Consider the following 16,272-nt stretch of genomic DNA (forward strand, 5'->3'; position numbering starts at 1 on the left):
GACAAGGACTGCCGGCTCGCAGGCTGGTATATATGCCCCGCAAACCCACCACCTAAACACACCCCCTATTACACTATAGGCTATTTACAGTGGCCGAGAGTCCCATAGGCTCTCGGCCGCGGACCTGGCCCTCTGATTGGTGCGGGCTGGGATCCGCTCGGCTATTGTTCTCAGGGGAGCGAAGTCTGCTGCTAGGCATGACCGCATGGCCCAACGGTCGCGCACGTGGTCATGGCGGAGTACATTACAGTGGCCAACAGATATTTTGTTAGTGCATACATATAGATCATTCTAACAGTCAACAGACGCAATCGCTTTCTGAAATTTATTTATTTGGCTCTGTGTGCAGAGGTGGCAAGGTGACCACTTGTCAGTTTAAGCTGCTATATGGCATCTCCTCCTTGGAACATATGGCAGGGAGACGGAAGAAACATGAGCAGACAGAGCCGACTGGTTCCAAGAAATGCGACTTCACATGTTCTGTTGCCTGGAAGGAAGTCGATCAGCTGTCAGGAGAGAAAGAAAGAGAGAGGGTCTGTGTGTGTAAAGCACAGGCCGTTTTATTTTCTCAACTTTCTTATAATGCAGTAGCCTCCCACCTTTCAGAGTATGCCAGATCCCTGAATTTAGGGTCATCGCATTTCTCACGGCATCTGGCATAAGGCTGCCAGTCCCCGGGCTGTTGAATAGATGGTATGACTTCACTTCTACACACACACAAAATAATCAAAAAAGCTGTCATACATCTCTAGGGAGCCGTGACATCACTTCCAGGTTTTCCCTGGAAGTGATGCTACACCATCAATGACCGGCACCTGTCAGGCCCCCAGTCCGCTCACTTGTTGGGGGACTTTGGGGGGGACTTTTTGGGGCACCACACATCTGGGAAAGGAGGTGAAATTTGGAGGAAACTTATGACTTCTAGAAGCAAAAGTCTCATTCTCTCACACATTCACTCACCCCTCCCACCAGGAATCCCCCCCCCGTTAACTATGGCAACCAAGGCGAATGAAGAGAAGAATGATTTGACATTACCCACCATGTCCCCACCTAGGGTTGCTGTTCCCCCGCCAGGGTCGGGGGATTGCCCACTTTCAGGGCCTCTGATCCACCGGCAGGATCCGGGCAGTGGGGGAACCCCTCCACCAAAGTGCCTCACCCACACCAACGTGACTGGTGCAATGACGTCACCTGGAGGTGACATCATCGTGCAGGGCACGTTGCAGGTGGAACACTCTATCGTTCGAGGAAAAAACTCTATGGTTACCATAGAGTTTTTTTCAAATGATAGAGCGTCCCCCCCCAATTTGCTCTGCACGATGACGTCACTTTTGGGTGACGTCTTCACGGTGCACTGACAAAGCGCATGCGCTGAGGCACTCCTGGAGAGACAGGGGGAACACCCCCCCCCCACTGGCAGCCAGGTAAAACCTGGCAACCCTATCCCTACCCCACCCATCTCTTGCTGGTTGCCAGGCTGGGTAACCCTAAATATGTCAGGTGGAAGTTAAGATGTCAAGAAAAATGGCAGCCCCTCACTCCCAGTTCCCCACTGTCACTCAATTATGCTCCCTTCTAGAGGCCCCCAGCATTCTGGTTCCTTTGCCTATCCAGTTCAGCCCCAAATCCTTCTGCCCATACAGATGCCAGCTTCCAGGTGGGACCTGGGGATCCCCTAGAATTACAGCTAACTTCCAGACTACAGAGATCAGTTCCCCTGGAGAAAATGGATGCTCGGGAGGTTGGACTCCATGGTGGTGTGTCCTACTTAGGTCTTTGTCCTCCCAAAGCTCCTGTTTCCCAGCCTGGATCTTGCAACCTTATGTCCCCATCCCCTGCTGGTATCCAGGGGGGACCTGGCAACCCTTCCATGGTAGTCCAGGTGCCCCAGTTCTCAGTTGCCAGTATACTGAAGGGTGTAACTCACTAGGCCACAGTGGGATGGGGCTGTCTGTAGTCCACAGTGAAACTGTCTGTGTTCCCATTCTCATCGCTGATCAGGACCTCTGCATAGGGAGAACAGCAGTTTGCGCTATGAAAGGAGGCAAAAGAATGACAGGTGAGCTGGTAGGTTGGGTGGAGGGAAAGGCCTCTTAGGCCTTAGGCATTGGCAGAAGTTGGGAGAGCTTTAGACAGAGGAACTGGGCAGGAATATAGGAATTTTCAGGAGGCCGGAAGCAGGACTCACAGGTTTAATCATATATATGTAGGAATCGCAACTACTACACATGGGGAAGTGAAATGAAAAATAGTCAGAGTACATATGTGTGCTTAATTTTGGTTTCAACTGTTAAAAAAGCCCTGAAGGACAATACAGGAACGGCGCACTACAAATCAAATAAAATTGCTCAAAAGATATGGAATCTGTATGTCATGGCAAAAATTACAGACAATTTAGAACGTTTTTCTCAGCCTTCTAAGCACTCCACACACTTTAAAGAGATAAATGTTTTTTTTTTTAACTTGATGTATTATACAGGTTCTGCCTTATATTTAGTATGTACAACTTTGAGTGAATCTAACTTTATTTCAGCATGGTATTGCTATTGTTTGGTATTATACTGTTTGTAATCATTCAGCTTCATATGTATTGTGTGTGCAAGGTTCTTTGCTTAAAAACTAATAAAAAATGTTAATCACCAAAATAGCCCAATGGCTATACCTTTGTAATAAACACTGGAGTGCTGGGGAAAATAGGGAACAATACCGCTTAACATTTCCATAGCACTTTTAAGTGTTCAAAATGTTTCACTGATTATTTTGTAATCCTTCTAGCAACCAGGGGTCATTTCCTGCGGGAGTGCACAAGAGCGGAGCTCCGGCAGTAAGGAGCCCGGGGGGCGGGCACATGCAACAAGCCCCGCCCCTGCTCCCAGCAGCCCCCAGTTGGGCCACGAGGAGCAAGAAGCAGCCAGGTAAGCTGCAGAGCCCCCCCCCCGCCTTAAGGTACAAGCTCTCCTTCCTCTGTGAGGGCAGATCTGCGCGTCCCCCCCCCATAGCTAGCAATCCCAAACAGTGCAGTGGCACCTTTAAGACCAAGTTTCATTCAGGTACAAGCTCTCCCTCCTCTGTAAGGGCAGATCTGCACGTCCCCCCCCCAATAGCTAGCAATCCAAAACAGTCCAGTGGAGCCTGAGCGGTGGGTGTTGCCTTCTGACACACTTCCAGTGATGTCAGGGGGTGTGGTATATGCAAATAAGTTATGCTAATAAGTTATGCTAATGAGCTCCTGCACCTCTTTTTCTACGAAATGACCCCTGCTAGCAACCCTGTGTAATCTTATGCCCATGGGGGGGGGAGATAATGGGTCCCTGTCAGGCTATTTCAGCTTCTAAAAGCAGTGCAGAAAAGAAAGGCTTAGTCCAGGCCTGTGTATATGTGGGAGTTGTGCCCATCAGAGAACTCCTTGAACATCTGATAGAAGCACATTGGGTGGTCATAAGGACATTATTATGTGTGAATTGGCTCCAAGAGTTTGTGGCTTCCTTAAGGCTACCTAGTGAGTTCATGGCTGATGTGAGAGTAAAATCATGGCCCTACTGATTCATAGTTCAGTCACTGGGCAATTACAACACTCCACCATTCAGACATACGCTTTCGATATAGGCAGTAACTATACATGTTCAAGTTTGCTGTAGAAGGACAGGGGTGTAGAAGGACAGGTTGCCACCTTTGGGTGGGGAAATTCCTCTAGATTTTGGGGGTGGAGCCTGGGGAGGGGAGGGGCCTCAGCAAGGTACAATGCCATAGAGTCCACCCTCCAAAGCAGCCATTTTCTCCAGGGAAAGTGATTTATATCACCCGGAGACCAATTGTAGCAGGAGATCTCCAGGCCCCACCTCGAGGTTGGCAATCCTAGTGAATATAGAATGATGAAATTTCATACTCTGAGCATTTGGCAGGTCTTAGTTCTTGGGCACTTTTAGAGCTGGAAAGTTACTTGATTTTTATAACCAAATCTGTGACATGCTAGCATGAAAAGAACCAATGAACGGATCTAGAATTCCACGTCTGGGGCAGCCCAGCACTGGGAGAAAACGGATGAATCCAAGTTCCCAACCCAATCCGGCTTAGCACTGGTCATAAAGGCCAAGTTAAAAAATGTTTTACAGTCTTTGGAAAGGCGCTGGCTTCTGCCTTTGGTGAATCTCCAGAGAAACAAAACGTGAGCAGAGCTACTGAGAACTGAATTTTGCTGAACTTGATGGATAAACTCCAGAGGGCGCTGTTGGTTTAAGATTGCTTTCAAGCATGCCGGTGAGGCATTTCCACACATAGCTAACGCTTGTGAGGAAAAAGCATGCAAAGTATATAGACTGCCGAATAGGATAATGGTACATACGGATATTGTTTTGTTAATGTAAAGGCTTGGATCAGGCACTCAGGCCTAATAACTAGTAAGTATATGAAGCAGGTAGTTCTCTCAGCAATGCTGATCACATCAAAAGCAGTTCTCAGAACTCATAATGGGGTCTGTTTCTGAGGGCATAACTATACATGTACCAAGTCATGAGTGTGTGACTGAACACACCTTAAAAAGTGCTCGTTTGCTTGACGCTGCTAGGGAACACCGTTAGAAGGGACAAGGAGCTTCCAGTAAACCAAACCCTTCGCCGTGCTCCTACAGTGTGAAATGAATGCGCGCTTTTTAAGGTGAGTTCCCCCCCAAGTATATCTGTGAGCCCGATCACACACTTGTTACCTGGCACATGTCAGGAGTATTGTGTGGTTACACCCTCAGATACACTGGATAAATATGTAATGGAAATGTGACGAAGGAAGTTGGGTAGAAAAGGAATACCAGGCAGTTTTTGCTGAGAGAAGTCCCATCCCCTCTTTAACTAATGCAACTTGGCTCATAAACCTCTGGCAGATATTCCAAACATATTCTCAAGGCTTTTGTGTCCAGCTCTCCTGAAAACTAGCTTTTTAAAAAGAACAAAAATTATGAAAACAGGATCCTTTCTCAGCTGCTCGATGCCTTATCAGAGATTTTTTACTACATTTCCGGGATGCTGGTCATGTGTATACGTACTCGTAATGACAGATGACATCCTTGCTGTCATTCGTCCTCCTTGGCTGGCAAGACAGACGAGAGGGATCGGTGTTGATACGGACGGTGACAGCACTGTGAGCATCTTTGGCAGAAAACCTCATGTGCCAGATGTGCCGAGAGCAGTCTGCTTGATGCTGGATTTGGCCCACGCAAGGCATGTAAAAGTTGAGAAGCCTGTGGACTGGTGGGATGTCATCTGTCTCCTGGAGTAAGAGTAGTTAATGCCACCAGTGAGTAACAATCCATAAACTCTTCCGTCAGTGCATGCGTATATGTTGGGTTTAGCAAGTTAAAAACACTTCAGTAATTATAGAGTTAACTTTGTTTATGTTAGTCAACAGGAAGTCACGTGTTTATTGTACCCAACCTGTCCCTGAGAAAAGCCCCAGAATCTTGTAGGAGGTCTTATTATAATGACCTGAACTTTAGCCCTGTGTTTGGAAATCAATGTATTGGCTATTTAGCATATTGGGGTCCTCCTCCTCTCTTTGTTTGTTGGAGAAGAAGAGGCGCCATTTTCCCTGTAGCATCTTCTTAGCAGTAATGATGTAGGGGTCTAGTGCTTTGTTGTTTTGCATCCTGTTTACCTTTCCCCCATGCTTTCTCCCCCTCTCTCTTTCCCCCTCCCTCCCCCATCTATTTGCTTTCTTTCCACCTTTCTTTCTCTTTTTGTCTCTTTCTCCCTTTCTTCCTCTCTCTCTTCCTTCTTTCCCCCTCCCTCCCTCCCTTCCCCATCTATTTGCTTTCTTTGTTTCTCTCTCTTTCTTTCCACCTCTCTCTTTCTCTCTGTCTTAGACAAATATCATTAGCAAACAAATAAATATCATTATCAATATCTGTCTTTACCCCTTTTGCTTTAATTTATGGCAGTGTCATTTAATGTTAATAAAAAAGCAAATTTCCATATTTTTTCTATAAAAATGTTTGTATAATATTTGTTCATGTTTTGCAGCTCTCAAACATCTGACGTTTATTCTATGTGGCCCCTTGTCTAGCTAGTGGGAAAATATGTTCACCGTTTTCAAGGGCACTCTACAATCCTCATTTCAAAAAAGATATATACACAGATCCTGTTTTTCAGATTCTTCTGTTAGCTGATGGGTCACCTTTCATCTTCATTTCTGGTTTCGAGCTGGTAGACAATGATAGCTGCCCATGAATCAGCAACTCCAGTCAAGCGCAAGGCATTTTTCACAGTTATTTGAAAAGGTGTGTTCTTGCTTTGCTTGAACTCAGCCCTTAGAGAAGTTGGTGCATACAAGGATAAACCATCCAGATAAACAGTATCAAAAACAAACCCGAGTTGCCGCATGACAGAGTGAGCTCCTGTCTCTAGTTCCAGCTCCTGCCAACCTAGCAGTTTGAAAGCAAGAAATTGCAAGTAGATAAATAGGTACCACTTTGGTGGGAAGGTAACAGCGCTCCGTGCGCCTTGGTGTTTAGTCATGCCGGCCACATGACCACGGAAATGGCTTTGGGCAGTGCTGGCTCTTCGGCTTTGAAACGGAGATGAGCACCGCAACCCTAGAGTTGGACTAGACTGGCTTTCGAGCAAGGGGAACCTTTACCTTTACCTTTACCTATAACAGCATTCTGTGCGCCTTGGTGTTTAGTCATGCTGGCCACATGACCACGGAAACGTCTTTGGACAGCGCTGGCTCTTCGGCTTTGAAACGGAGATGAGCACCGCAACCCTAGAGTTAGATCTGACTGGCTTTCAAGCAAGGGAACCTTTACCTTTTATAACCACTCAGGTAATCAATACAGCCAGAAGGTTGTTTTTTTTTTTAACTTTTCTTAAAGCGTAAGGCTTTACCTGGTTTGTAAAATTCACCTTTTTCACAGTATGAGGTGTGAAGCAAAGCTTCTCCTGAGCATCTCAAGATAACTCCTACATATGGTTGCCAGCTTCCAGGTGGAGCCTGGAGACCTCCCGCTTTTACAACTGATCTCCAGCTGACAGAGATCAGCTGCCCTGGGAAAAATGGTTGCCTTGAAGGGTGGACTCTGTGGCACTGTACCATGCTGAGGCCCCTCCCCTCCCCAAACCCCACCCTCTCCTGGCTCCACCCCCAAAGTCTCCAGGTATTTCCCAACCCAGACATGGCAACCCTATTCCTACAGGAAGAATTGTTTTCTCAAATAATTATGTGGGATTACTCAGTCAGGAGCATATATGGCCCGGTGGCGGAAAGTGCTATCAAGTTGCAGCCAATTTATGGTGACCACATAGGGATTTCAAGGCAAGAGAGGAACAGAGGTGGTTTCCCATTGCATCTTTTGTGAAGCAACCCTGGACTTCTTGGTGGTCTCCCAACCAAATACTAACCAAGGCCCTAGCTTAGATTCTGAGATCTGACGAGATTGGGCTAGCCTTGGCCTAGGGTTGCCCTGGCAACCAGCAGGTGATGGTGGGGACATTGGCAGCAAAGTGAGACCTAGGCCGGTATTGCTGCTGATGCAGCGACGTTGCTTCTGGTGCATCTGGAAGTGACATCACCATAGGGTTGCCAGTTCCCTACCTGCTGCCAATGGAGGGACGGAGCTTCCTTTCTGGGTCCCAGAAGTGATGTCATTGCGCTAGGCATGTCGCCAGGGGGATGCTCTAGCATTCGGGCAGAAACTCTGATACCATAGAGTTTTTAGGCCGAGTGCTAGAGCATCCCCCTGGCAATGTGCCCGGTGCGATGATATCACAACCAGGTTACGTCATCTCACTGGGCATGTTGCCACGATTCTGACACTTTGGGAGCAGGGTTTCCCTCGCCAGGCGGATCCGGACTGGCGGATTGGGGCCCCCTAAAGCGGGCAAACCTCTGCCCCCCTGGGGGAATGGCAAGCCTACATTATCATATTGCCAGGGATGTGGGGATGTGATGATGTCACTTCTGGTGTGTGCTAGAAGTGACATTGACACATATCCAGCAATGCTGGGCTACTAAGGCTAGGCCTTCTTTTGCTGCCTGTAAGTCCCCTGCTGGCCAGCCGATTGCTGCCAGAAGAGACCCCCTAGAGCAGGCGATTCCCCACCCCTGGCAGGGGCCTGGCAACCCCACCTGGCCCATCCATGTCAGAACACGACATATAGGGCACAAACACTCACAAATGATACCTTGAAGTACGAATTATAAGGAAAACATATAAAGTCTATCACAGATGGTATTGGTCACCGGATAGGTTAGCCAAATGTAACTCGTCCCTTTCTAAGAATTGTTGGAAATATAGTAATAATGTAGGCACCTTTTTCATATGTGGTGGCAGTGTACAAAAATACAGGTTTATTAGAAGATGGTACAAAGAATAATCTTAGGAATAACTAATGTTAAAATTCATTTGATTCCAGAAATTGTATTACTAAATATGTTGCCGGAAAGTTATAAGTCAAAGGACAAATATATGATAATATATATACTCACTACTGCAAGAATGCTGTTAGCCAGGTATTGGAAGCAAGAGTATATTCCAAAGCAAGAAGAGGTTATATGTAAACTGCTTGATTTGGCAGAGATGGACAAGTTAAGTCTTATCCTTCAGGGGAAGGACGAAAAAGTTTTTTGGGAAAGATGGAGGCGTCTATATGAATAGATTAGTTCAAATAGATAATAAGAGACTCCGAGATAGCTAGGAAGACGTATGGATTGATGAATAATGTATTTTGTGGAAAATAAAGATTGGGAAAAAAAACCAAAAACAAATGATACCTTGAATCGGGCCTGAAAGTGAGCCGGAAAAGCAGTTTATTTAAGTGGGTGGGAGGAATCCCAATTCCTATTTATGCAAGACTTTTTCAAACTAGGAGGCAGAATATCAGCTGTGAGCCAGGAGTTAAAAGCAGCTATCGAGTATCAATGTGGAGTCTGTACTCACCAGGGCAGTTTCAGGAATCACTGTAATGGGCAGTTTCAGGTAGTTCTGGGCTGAGGAGCTTCTAGCTGTGAATGTTGCAATGCTGGGGGGGGAAAAACCCAGTGGCTATGAAGGGAGGAGTGCTTACAAGAGAATGAGGTATCCGCAGGACAACCCAGCACACCCCTTCCCATTAATCTAGCGATTCCAAATGTTAGTTCTGCTTAGCGTTGCCAGCCTCCAGGTGGTGGCTGGAGATCTCCTGGGATTACAACTGATCTCCAGGCGACAGGGATCGATTCACCTGGAGAAAACGGTCTCTTTGGAAGGTGGACTCTATGGAATTATTCCCCATCGAAGTCCCTCCCCTCCCTAAACCCTCCCCTCCTCAGGCTCCTCCCCCCAAATCTCCAACTATTTCTTAACCTCGAGCTGGCAACCCTAGTTCTGTTGTCCCATTGATAGAAATATATCTGATTCTCAGCATGGCCCCATCTTTGGATACTTAAATCTGGAGACTAGAGCCACAGACAGACAAGGGCCAGGTTTGGAGAAAAATTTGAAATCTATTTTTTAAAAAACCAATTTAAAATATTGGGGTGTAGGTTGCCAAGCATGGAGGCATGGCCCAGCAACCAGCAGGATATTGGAGGGGGTGGGAATATAAGGGGATTGCCATCTGTGAAGTCAGCCCTTTCTGGAGTTTCTGACAATTCCTAGAGAGAACTGATAGGACTTTTGGGTTCCCCCCGGAAATGATGTCATGCTGTTGGGCCAACAACCACATTTGTTTATTTCCCCCCCACTGCTGCTCTGAGTGGTGGTGGGAAATGGGATTGGGTAGCAGGGGTTTCCCCCACTCCCACTGGGGTCTTGGTGGCCCTAGCGGGGCTGGGGGGGCTTAAAACCCTCCAACCATGATAGAAGCATTACCTGTAGCTATAAAAAAGGAATGCCCTCTGTGGCTGCTGCTACACAGCCTTAACAATATTGCCAACCTTTCAGCCTTGTTTTTTTTGTCAATAAAAGGCAAGGGGAGGAGGCTTGACCCGGCAACTGGTACCATGCAAACTACAGTTGATCAGATGCTAGCAGGCATAGTGCTTCTCTCCATGCTGCAAAAGGCTTTAGTAGCTGACTTCTTCTCATCAAGCTGATGTCAAAGGCACAACGATCAAGCAGTTCAGGCCCCCTCTCCAAATTCTAGCTGAACTTCAATGAATCTCTTTAGGGAGGTGATAAATGTCCTATTTTTGAATGTAAAAATTCTGTTTGGGATTACAAATATGAGGATGTCAACCCCCCAGTCAACTGGGTCACGTCCTGTAAAGCTGAAGTTTCCAGCTCACAATCACTAGAGAAGATCAGGGAAGACATTTACCTGTAATCTTGAGTAAATTCTACTTTAGGACAATGTTGTACTTGATCCAAGTATGCTATCTTCTAGGGGTGTACAAAAAATATTTTTTTTTTCTGATTCAGATCTATTGGACCCCCAAAATATCGGTATTCACAAATATTCCTGAATACCAATATCGGTTTTGTATTGGGACTCGGGTAAATATTTGGGAAACCTGAATTTATTCGGCTCCATTATACCCTATGGGGACAGTCCCCATAGGTTATAATGGGGAAGGGATTGAAACTTTAAACAGTCTGTTTAAATACCTTCTAGCCACACCCAAATAAAAGCTGATATTCAGTTTTTATTCGGGCGCAGCTATTTCGGTGGCCGAATAAATACCCCCAAAATACCAATGAGGTATTTTTGGGTATTTATTCAGCTTGGTATATACCAAGCACACACCCCTACTATCTTGTTGGATTACTCTGTTAAGACTAAACTGCCTTCAAGAGAGGAATACATGAAGCTGCCTTATCCTGAGTTAGACAATTGGTCTATCACGATCAATATTGTCTACTCTGATTAGTAGCAGATCTCCAGGAGCCTCACACAGTGGCCTTTCACTTCACCTGCTCCCTGATTCTTTCATTTGGAGTTGCTGGGGAGAAAATCGAGGACTTTCTACATGCCAAGCAGATGCTCTACCACTCAGCCATAGTATTGTGGAGTGCTGTCTATTGAAAGAAGCTTTGTGGTGGTTTTTCAGGTTGCTGGGACAACAACCTGCTGCAATTTGGATAGTGGGAAGAGTATTATTGCTAATCCCACCTACTCTTCTTGCTGCTCTTTTGAGTGCGCAAATGAGTGAGTGGTACACTCCTGCTAGGTGAAGGAAGCTTACTGGGGTGCAGGCAGGCTTATTGCTTATCTGTGAAGAGGCTTCTTTCCCAAGAATATATACACAAGTTGTAGTGAACCCTGCAAGGGACCCATACGTGACCTTTTAGTAGAGAAGCGGATGGAATGGGCGTCACCCAATCAATCCCAGTTGTACTGCTGAACTCACACTGCCCTCTGTTGGTCAACCATTGCCCTCCCTTGAAACTCCTGTTTCCTGCCCAATGAGACTTCAGATCTTGGCGATACATTCACATGTCTTTTCAAAGTACCCCTCCCCCCGGCAGCCCACCCTACACCACCATTCAAGAAAACCTCCCCCTACCTGGAGGCAAAGCTGCTGTTCTCTCCAGTTGCCAGGAAGGTAGCAGTGAGGATGAGAGTTCCCCCTGGATTTAACACACTTCCACTCGGCCTGAAGCTCTGCAGGAGACCCAGGTCATCCCAGACATTGAAAGAAAACGATGCTTGTGACCCATCATTCACCACGAGGACAGAGACTTCCAGAAGTCCACCAGGTGGCATTGTGCCTGGGAAAACATGACAAAATCCTCACACTGGGGACAGTTAGTGGTATATTGGGGATAGAAAGTGGCTGGATGTGAGTTTGGGATGGAGTATAAGTACTGGCCATGGCCCTCTTTGCCTTCCTTGGTGCCATCTACTCCCTTCAAAGGCTTTTCCCAAGAAGCTTTTCCTCTGAGTCCTCTTCCTCACCTGAGAGGTAGCCTGAGCTCCTGGCTTTACATTTGTTCATATCCATCCCATATTGAGAATTGGGGTGGCAGAAGTTCATCTGGATTGGCCTCCCCCTGCTCCATCATGCTCTATCATGCATTGTTATGTTCAATCTTGTTTTGTCTCTTCACCCACCCATTTGCCTCAGTATTAGTTAACATCTACTGTTGCATACATGTAGACCCCGTGGGAGCAGATGTATTACTTTGTATTACTGACTGCCATCTTATTGTCTAATGGTCGATAGATGTCTATAGTGTTTTAGAGATTATTTTATATCTAGGTAAATTGTTGCTGTCTATATTTTTGTATTTACATTGTTGTAGCCTGCCCTGAGCCTTGCTGTGCAGGGGAGGGCGGGCTAGAAATCAAATCAATAAATATCAGCTACTCCTCCCTTCTTATCGTTGTCTGGTCCCGTCCTGTTTCCTGTGGTGAATGTTGAAGGCACTCTCTCTCCTTTACTGAAATAAACAATTAACTTACTGGCAGCCTAGCATGTGTTAAAATATTGGTTATGCCAGTAAAAAAAAATAACCATTCACCAAAGGTAAATATGTGTGTGTGTGTGTGTGTGTGTGTGTGTGTGTGTGTGTGTGAAGGGTCGTCAAGTCGCAGCCAACTGATGGCGACCCCAGCAAGGGGTTTTCAAGGCAAGTGAGAAGCAGAGGTGGTTGGCCATCGTCTTCCTCTGCAGAGTCTTCCTTGGAGGCCTCCCTTCCAAGTACTGACCCTGCTGAGCTTCTGAGATCTGATGAGATCAAGCTATACCATGCTGCCTTCCCCTCCCAAGAGGTAAATATAGGTGAGTGGATTCCAATGACAGTATAATGGGAGCCATTTTAACAGGCATATTTATTTATTTATTTATTTGGATTTATATCCCACCCTCCCCAAAGGCTCAGGGCGGCTAACAAAGAGGCACAAGTGCCAAAGTTAAAACAGATAAAAACAGAATAAAGCAATACAATACGAAACACTAAAGTGTCGGTGCTCTAGATGTCACAGAATCAGTAGTTGCAAGATGAGGGGTCTGGTAAAAGTTATTAATTCCAGGCCAACAGCGTACCTCCTAGCAGCACAACCATCCCATCTTCATCCAGGGACGTCTCACACCCCATTTAATATCCGCACAATTGGTGGTCGAGGTGCAATAATGGGGGGTAGCGATGATGGCTCCTACTCAAAAGCCTGGCGGAAGAGCTCCATCTTGCAGGCCCTGAGGAACTGCATAAGGTCCTGCATCTCCTCCGGGAGCTCGTGCCACCAGGTAGAAGCTGCCACCGAAAACGCCCTGGCACTGGTGCCAGCAAGATCAGTTCCCCTAGAGTGCCCCCGAAAACGCCCTGGCCCTGGTGACAGCAAATTTGATATTCCTGGGGCCTGGGATTACCAGGAGATTTTGACTCCCCGACCGTAGTGCCCTTGGGGGAACATGGGATGTCATGCTACCTATAATCCTCCCAATATGAGTGGTCACCATTTAGTGTGAATAGTGCAATGTGCATTGTGAGGTGCTTGCTATTTGGGGAAACGGTTTTACCTTTAAACACTCTCTGTGTATATAAACTTTGTAGTTTTCTGCCGCCAACAGGAATTAAAAATTCAAAATCTCTCCCTTTTGGTAGTATGACCTAGGTTCTGGGCACTTCAGAAGACTATTTGGCTCTGAGGAAGTACTGTACTGATTTCTGGGATAAGTCTAAACAAAAATTGATTTATTTAATAAAGAATAAAATAGGGTTATTTTGAACAGTTGCTGAAGAAAGGAACTTGTAAATATAACTGGCAAAACTTGGTGCCACAAACAGTCTCTCAAACTCCAAACTCCACTCTGACAGGCTTATACACTCATATATATAGCCACACAGGCTAGTCTCTTTGTTTTATTCACATTGAATAGAATCAACTCTCTTAGTCACACAGACTAAACTGTTGGTCTTATTCACACAGAATTAAAATCAGAATTCCATAGACACACAGACTATGTTCTCTCTTCAAGCTTCACATACAGAATCCTTCATAACTCTCAGTCACACAGACTCTCCTCAAAACCCTTCCATACTTGTCTCTCTCATATCACAGAATCCCCTCATAGACACACACAGAATCCTCTCAGACACCCCACCTCCCATACTCTCCGTCAGCAGCCAATCAAATCATACTTGTCACCCTCTATCACTCTTCTCATATTACTGCATTCAAACTAAACATTTAAAGGAACACACACACCAAAACATGGAATCATTACATGCATGTTTTCCAGCTTGGGTACACAAGATCAGATACTCAGATGTGGGGTGGGGTGCATTTTCTATGTACCAAAGCCGGAAAAACTTATGTTGCCTTATACAACAAAATTATGATTGCACACATCAGGATAATGCAATCACCCTTTATATATGGTTGTGTAAACTGCAACAATGGAAAAGGGCTAAAATGGAAGCTGTTTTAGTATGCATAGCAGGATGTTGTGCTACCCACAGTCCTCCCAATATGCACTTTCTGTGTACCAAAGCAAGAATAACACATGTTGCCTTACACATACAAAACGGTGATTGCACACATCGGGATAGTGCAATTGCCCTTTATATATGGTTGTGTGCCAAAACTATGCAACAGTGGAAAAGGGCTATAAATCAACAGCCATCTCCTAATCTCTTACAAACCATCCAACATAATCAGCCAGGGTACATTTATTTATTTAGTTAAAACCTTCCTTCCTTCCTTCCTTCCTTCCTTCCTTCCTTCCTTCCTTCCTTCCTTCCTTCCTTCCTTCCTTCCTTCCTTCCTCCCTCCCTCCCTCCCTCCCTCCCTCCCTCAATGTATTTATAATTTTATCAGTTATATAAATTTCCCATACCCTATTATATCAAAGCAGAAATTTCCACTCAAATAGGGCCTTCAAGCCAGAAAACATCAAAATACCTGGAGACTTTGGGGGGTGGATCCAGGAGACGGTGGGGTTTGGAGAGGGGAGGGGCCTCAGCAAGGTACAAGGCCATAGACTCCACCCTTTAAGGCAGCCAATTTCTCCAGGGGGGCTGATCTCTGTCAGCTGGGGATTAGTTGTAAAAGCGGGAGATCCCCAGGCCCCACCTGGAGGCTGGCAACCCTATTTTAAGCATTAAACATTTAAAAATTATATGAACTAAAGGATTCTCGAATTCCTTGCTGTTTAGATACATAGATTGTTCTTATAGTTAATGACTACATCCGGAGAAGATAGGAACTGGGAGGGAGCCATACAGGGTTGGTGGAATCCCTTGGTTCTGTTAGGGTGGGAATAAAAGTGTGAGGTGACTGGAAGTAGGGATTCCATCCTCCAGGTGGGACCTGGAGATCCCCTGGAATTACAGCTGCTCTCCAGACGACAGAGATCAGTTCCACTGGAGGAAATGGATGCTTTGGAGGGCGGACTCTATGGCACTGTGCCCCACTGAGGTCCCTGACCTCCCCAGCCTCCACCCCCAAATCTCCAGGAGTTTCCCAGCCTGGAGCTGGCAACCCTACCCCCCCATCCCCCGCCGGTGGCCGGGGGGGTCTGGCAACCCCGACTGGAAGGAAAGTTATTTTTGGTATATTCCATCTCAGTTGGAGCTTACCATTTTGGCCTGGTATAGGCACAAGCTTTACGGACTCTGTGCTGACAGGATCTGCGTTGACTCGAGAAAAGGCGAGACCTCCTGGAGACAGGCCTTCCACATGCAGCAGGGTAGTCTACAACAGAAAGAAGGAATTACTGAAGCTCATATATACTCTTTCTGTGATATAAGACTTATTGGACTTACTCTCCTCCCCCCAACTGTCTGAAACAAAAAATAATAATGCATTTTACTATGAACTCTAAATGCCTAAGAAGTTGTAACTATGTTTGCTATTTAAGTTAATGATATCAGGAATAATTCCAATGGTAGCCTATTCGAGATAAGTAGCAGCTTTGAATAAATTTTCCTTTCCCACCCAAACCATTGATTTTAACAGGGCTTAGTTGCCCTCAAAGGAGAGAAGGTCCATGACTCAGTGGCAGAACAACGGCTTGGCATGCAGAGGGTCCCAGCCTCTCCAGTTAAAAGGACTTCCGGTTAAGATGGCAAAGTAATCAGAAGCAACTCTGTGCCAGTCCTGTCTATTTTTCATATCATGCTTTCATTTGGACCCGTTTTGTTTGATCTTGCGGCCATTCGCTCTCACTTTAGTGTTTTCCTTTTGTTTGTTATTATTTCTTCTGATGTGGGCTCTCTCTAACCTCTGGAATCTTGTGAGCATTTTTATCAGGAACAATGTTTTGAATTTCACAGACCTGTGAATAATCATTTCTGAGAGAGAGAGAGGGGGAGAGAGACAGAGAAAGAGAGACAGAGAGAGACACAGAGAGAGAGAGAGAGAG

General features: G+C 46.0%; 1 protein-coding gene across 1 annotated transcript in view; it reads right to left on the reverse strand.

Moving 5' to 3' along the window:
- Positions 1 to 369: 369 nt before the first annotated feature.
- The window catches only part of VWA7 (von Willebrand factor A domain containing 7), a 38,979-nt gene continuing 23,076 nt past the window's right edge, over positions 370 to 16,272 (reverse strand). The window contains exons 13-18 of the mRNA XM_015422502.1: positions 15,488 to 15,602; positions 11,470 to 11,674; positions 8,924 to 9,005; positions 5,036 to 5,259; positions 1,928 to 2,032; positions 370 to 506 (exon numbers count right to left, since the gene is read on the reverse strand). Coding sequence (XP_015277988.1) covers positions 503 to 506; positions 1,928 to 2,032; positions 5,036 to 5,259; positions 8,924 to 9,005; positions 11,470 to 11,674; positions 15,488 to 15,602 — 735 coding nt within the window. The 3' untranslated portion in view covers positions 370 to 502. The remainder of the gene's footprint in view (positions 507 to 1,927; positions 2,033 to 5,035; positions 5,260 to 8,923; positions 9,006 to 11,469; positions 11,675 to 15,487; positions 15,603 to 16,272) is intronic.

Source organism: Gekko japonicus, unplaced genomic scaffold, assembly GCF_001447785.1.
Source record: "Gekko japonicus isolate JY-2015 unplaced genomic scaffold, Gekko_japonicus_V1.1 scaffold1152, whole genome shotgun sequence".
NCBI lineage: Eukaryota > Metazoa > Chordata > Lepidosauria > Squamata > Gekkonidae > Gekko > Gekko japonicus.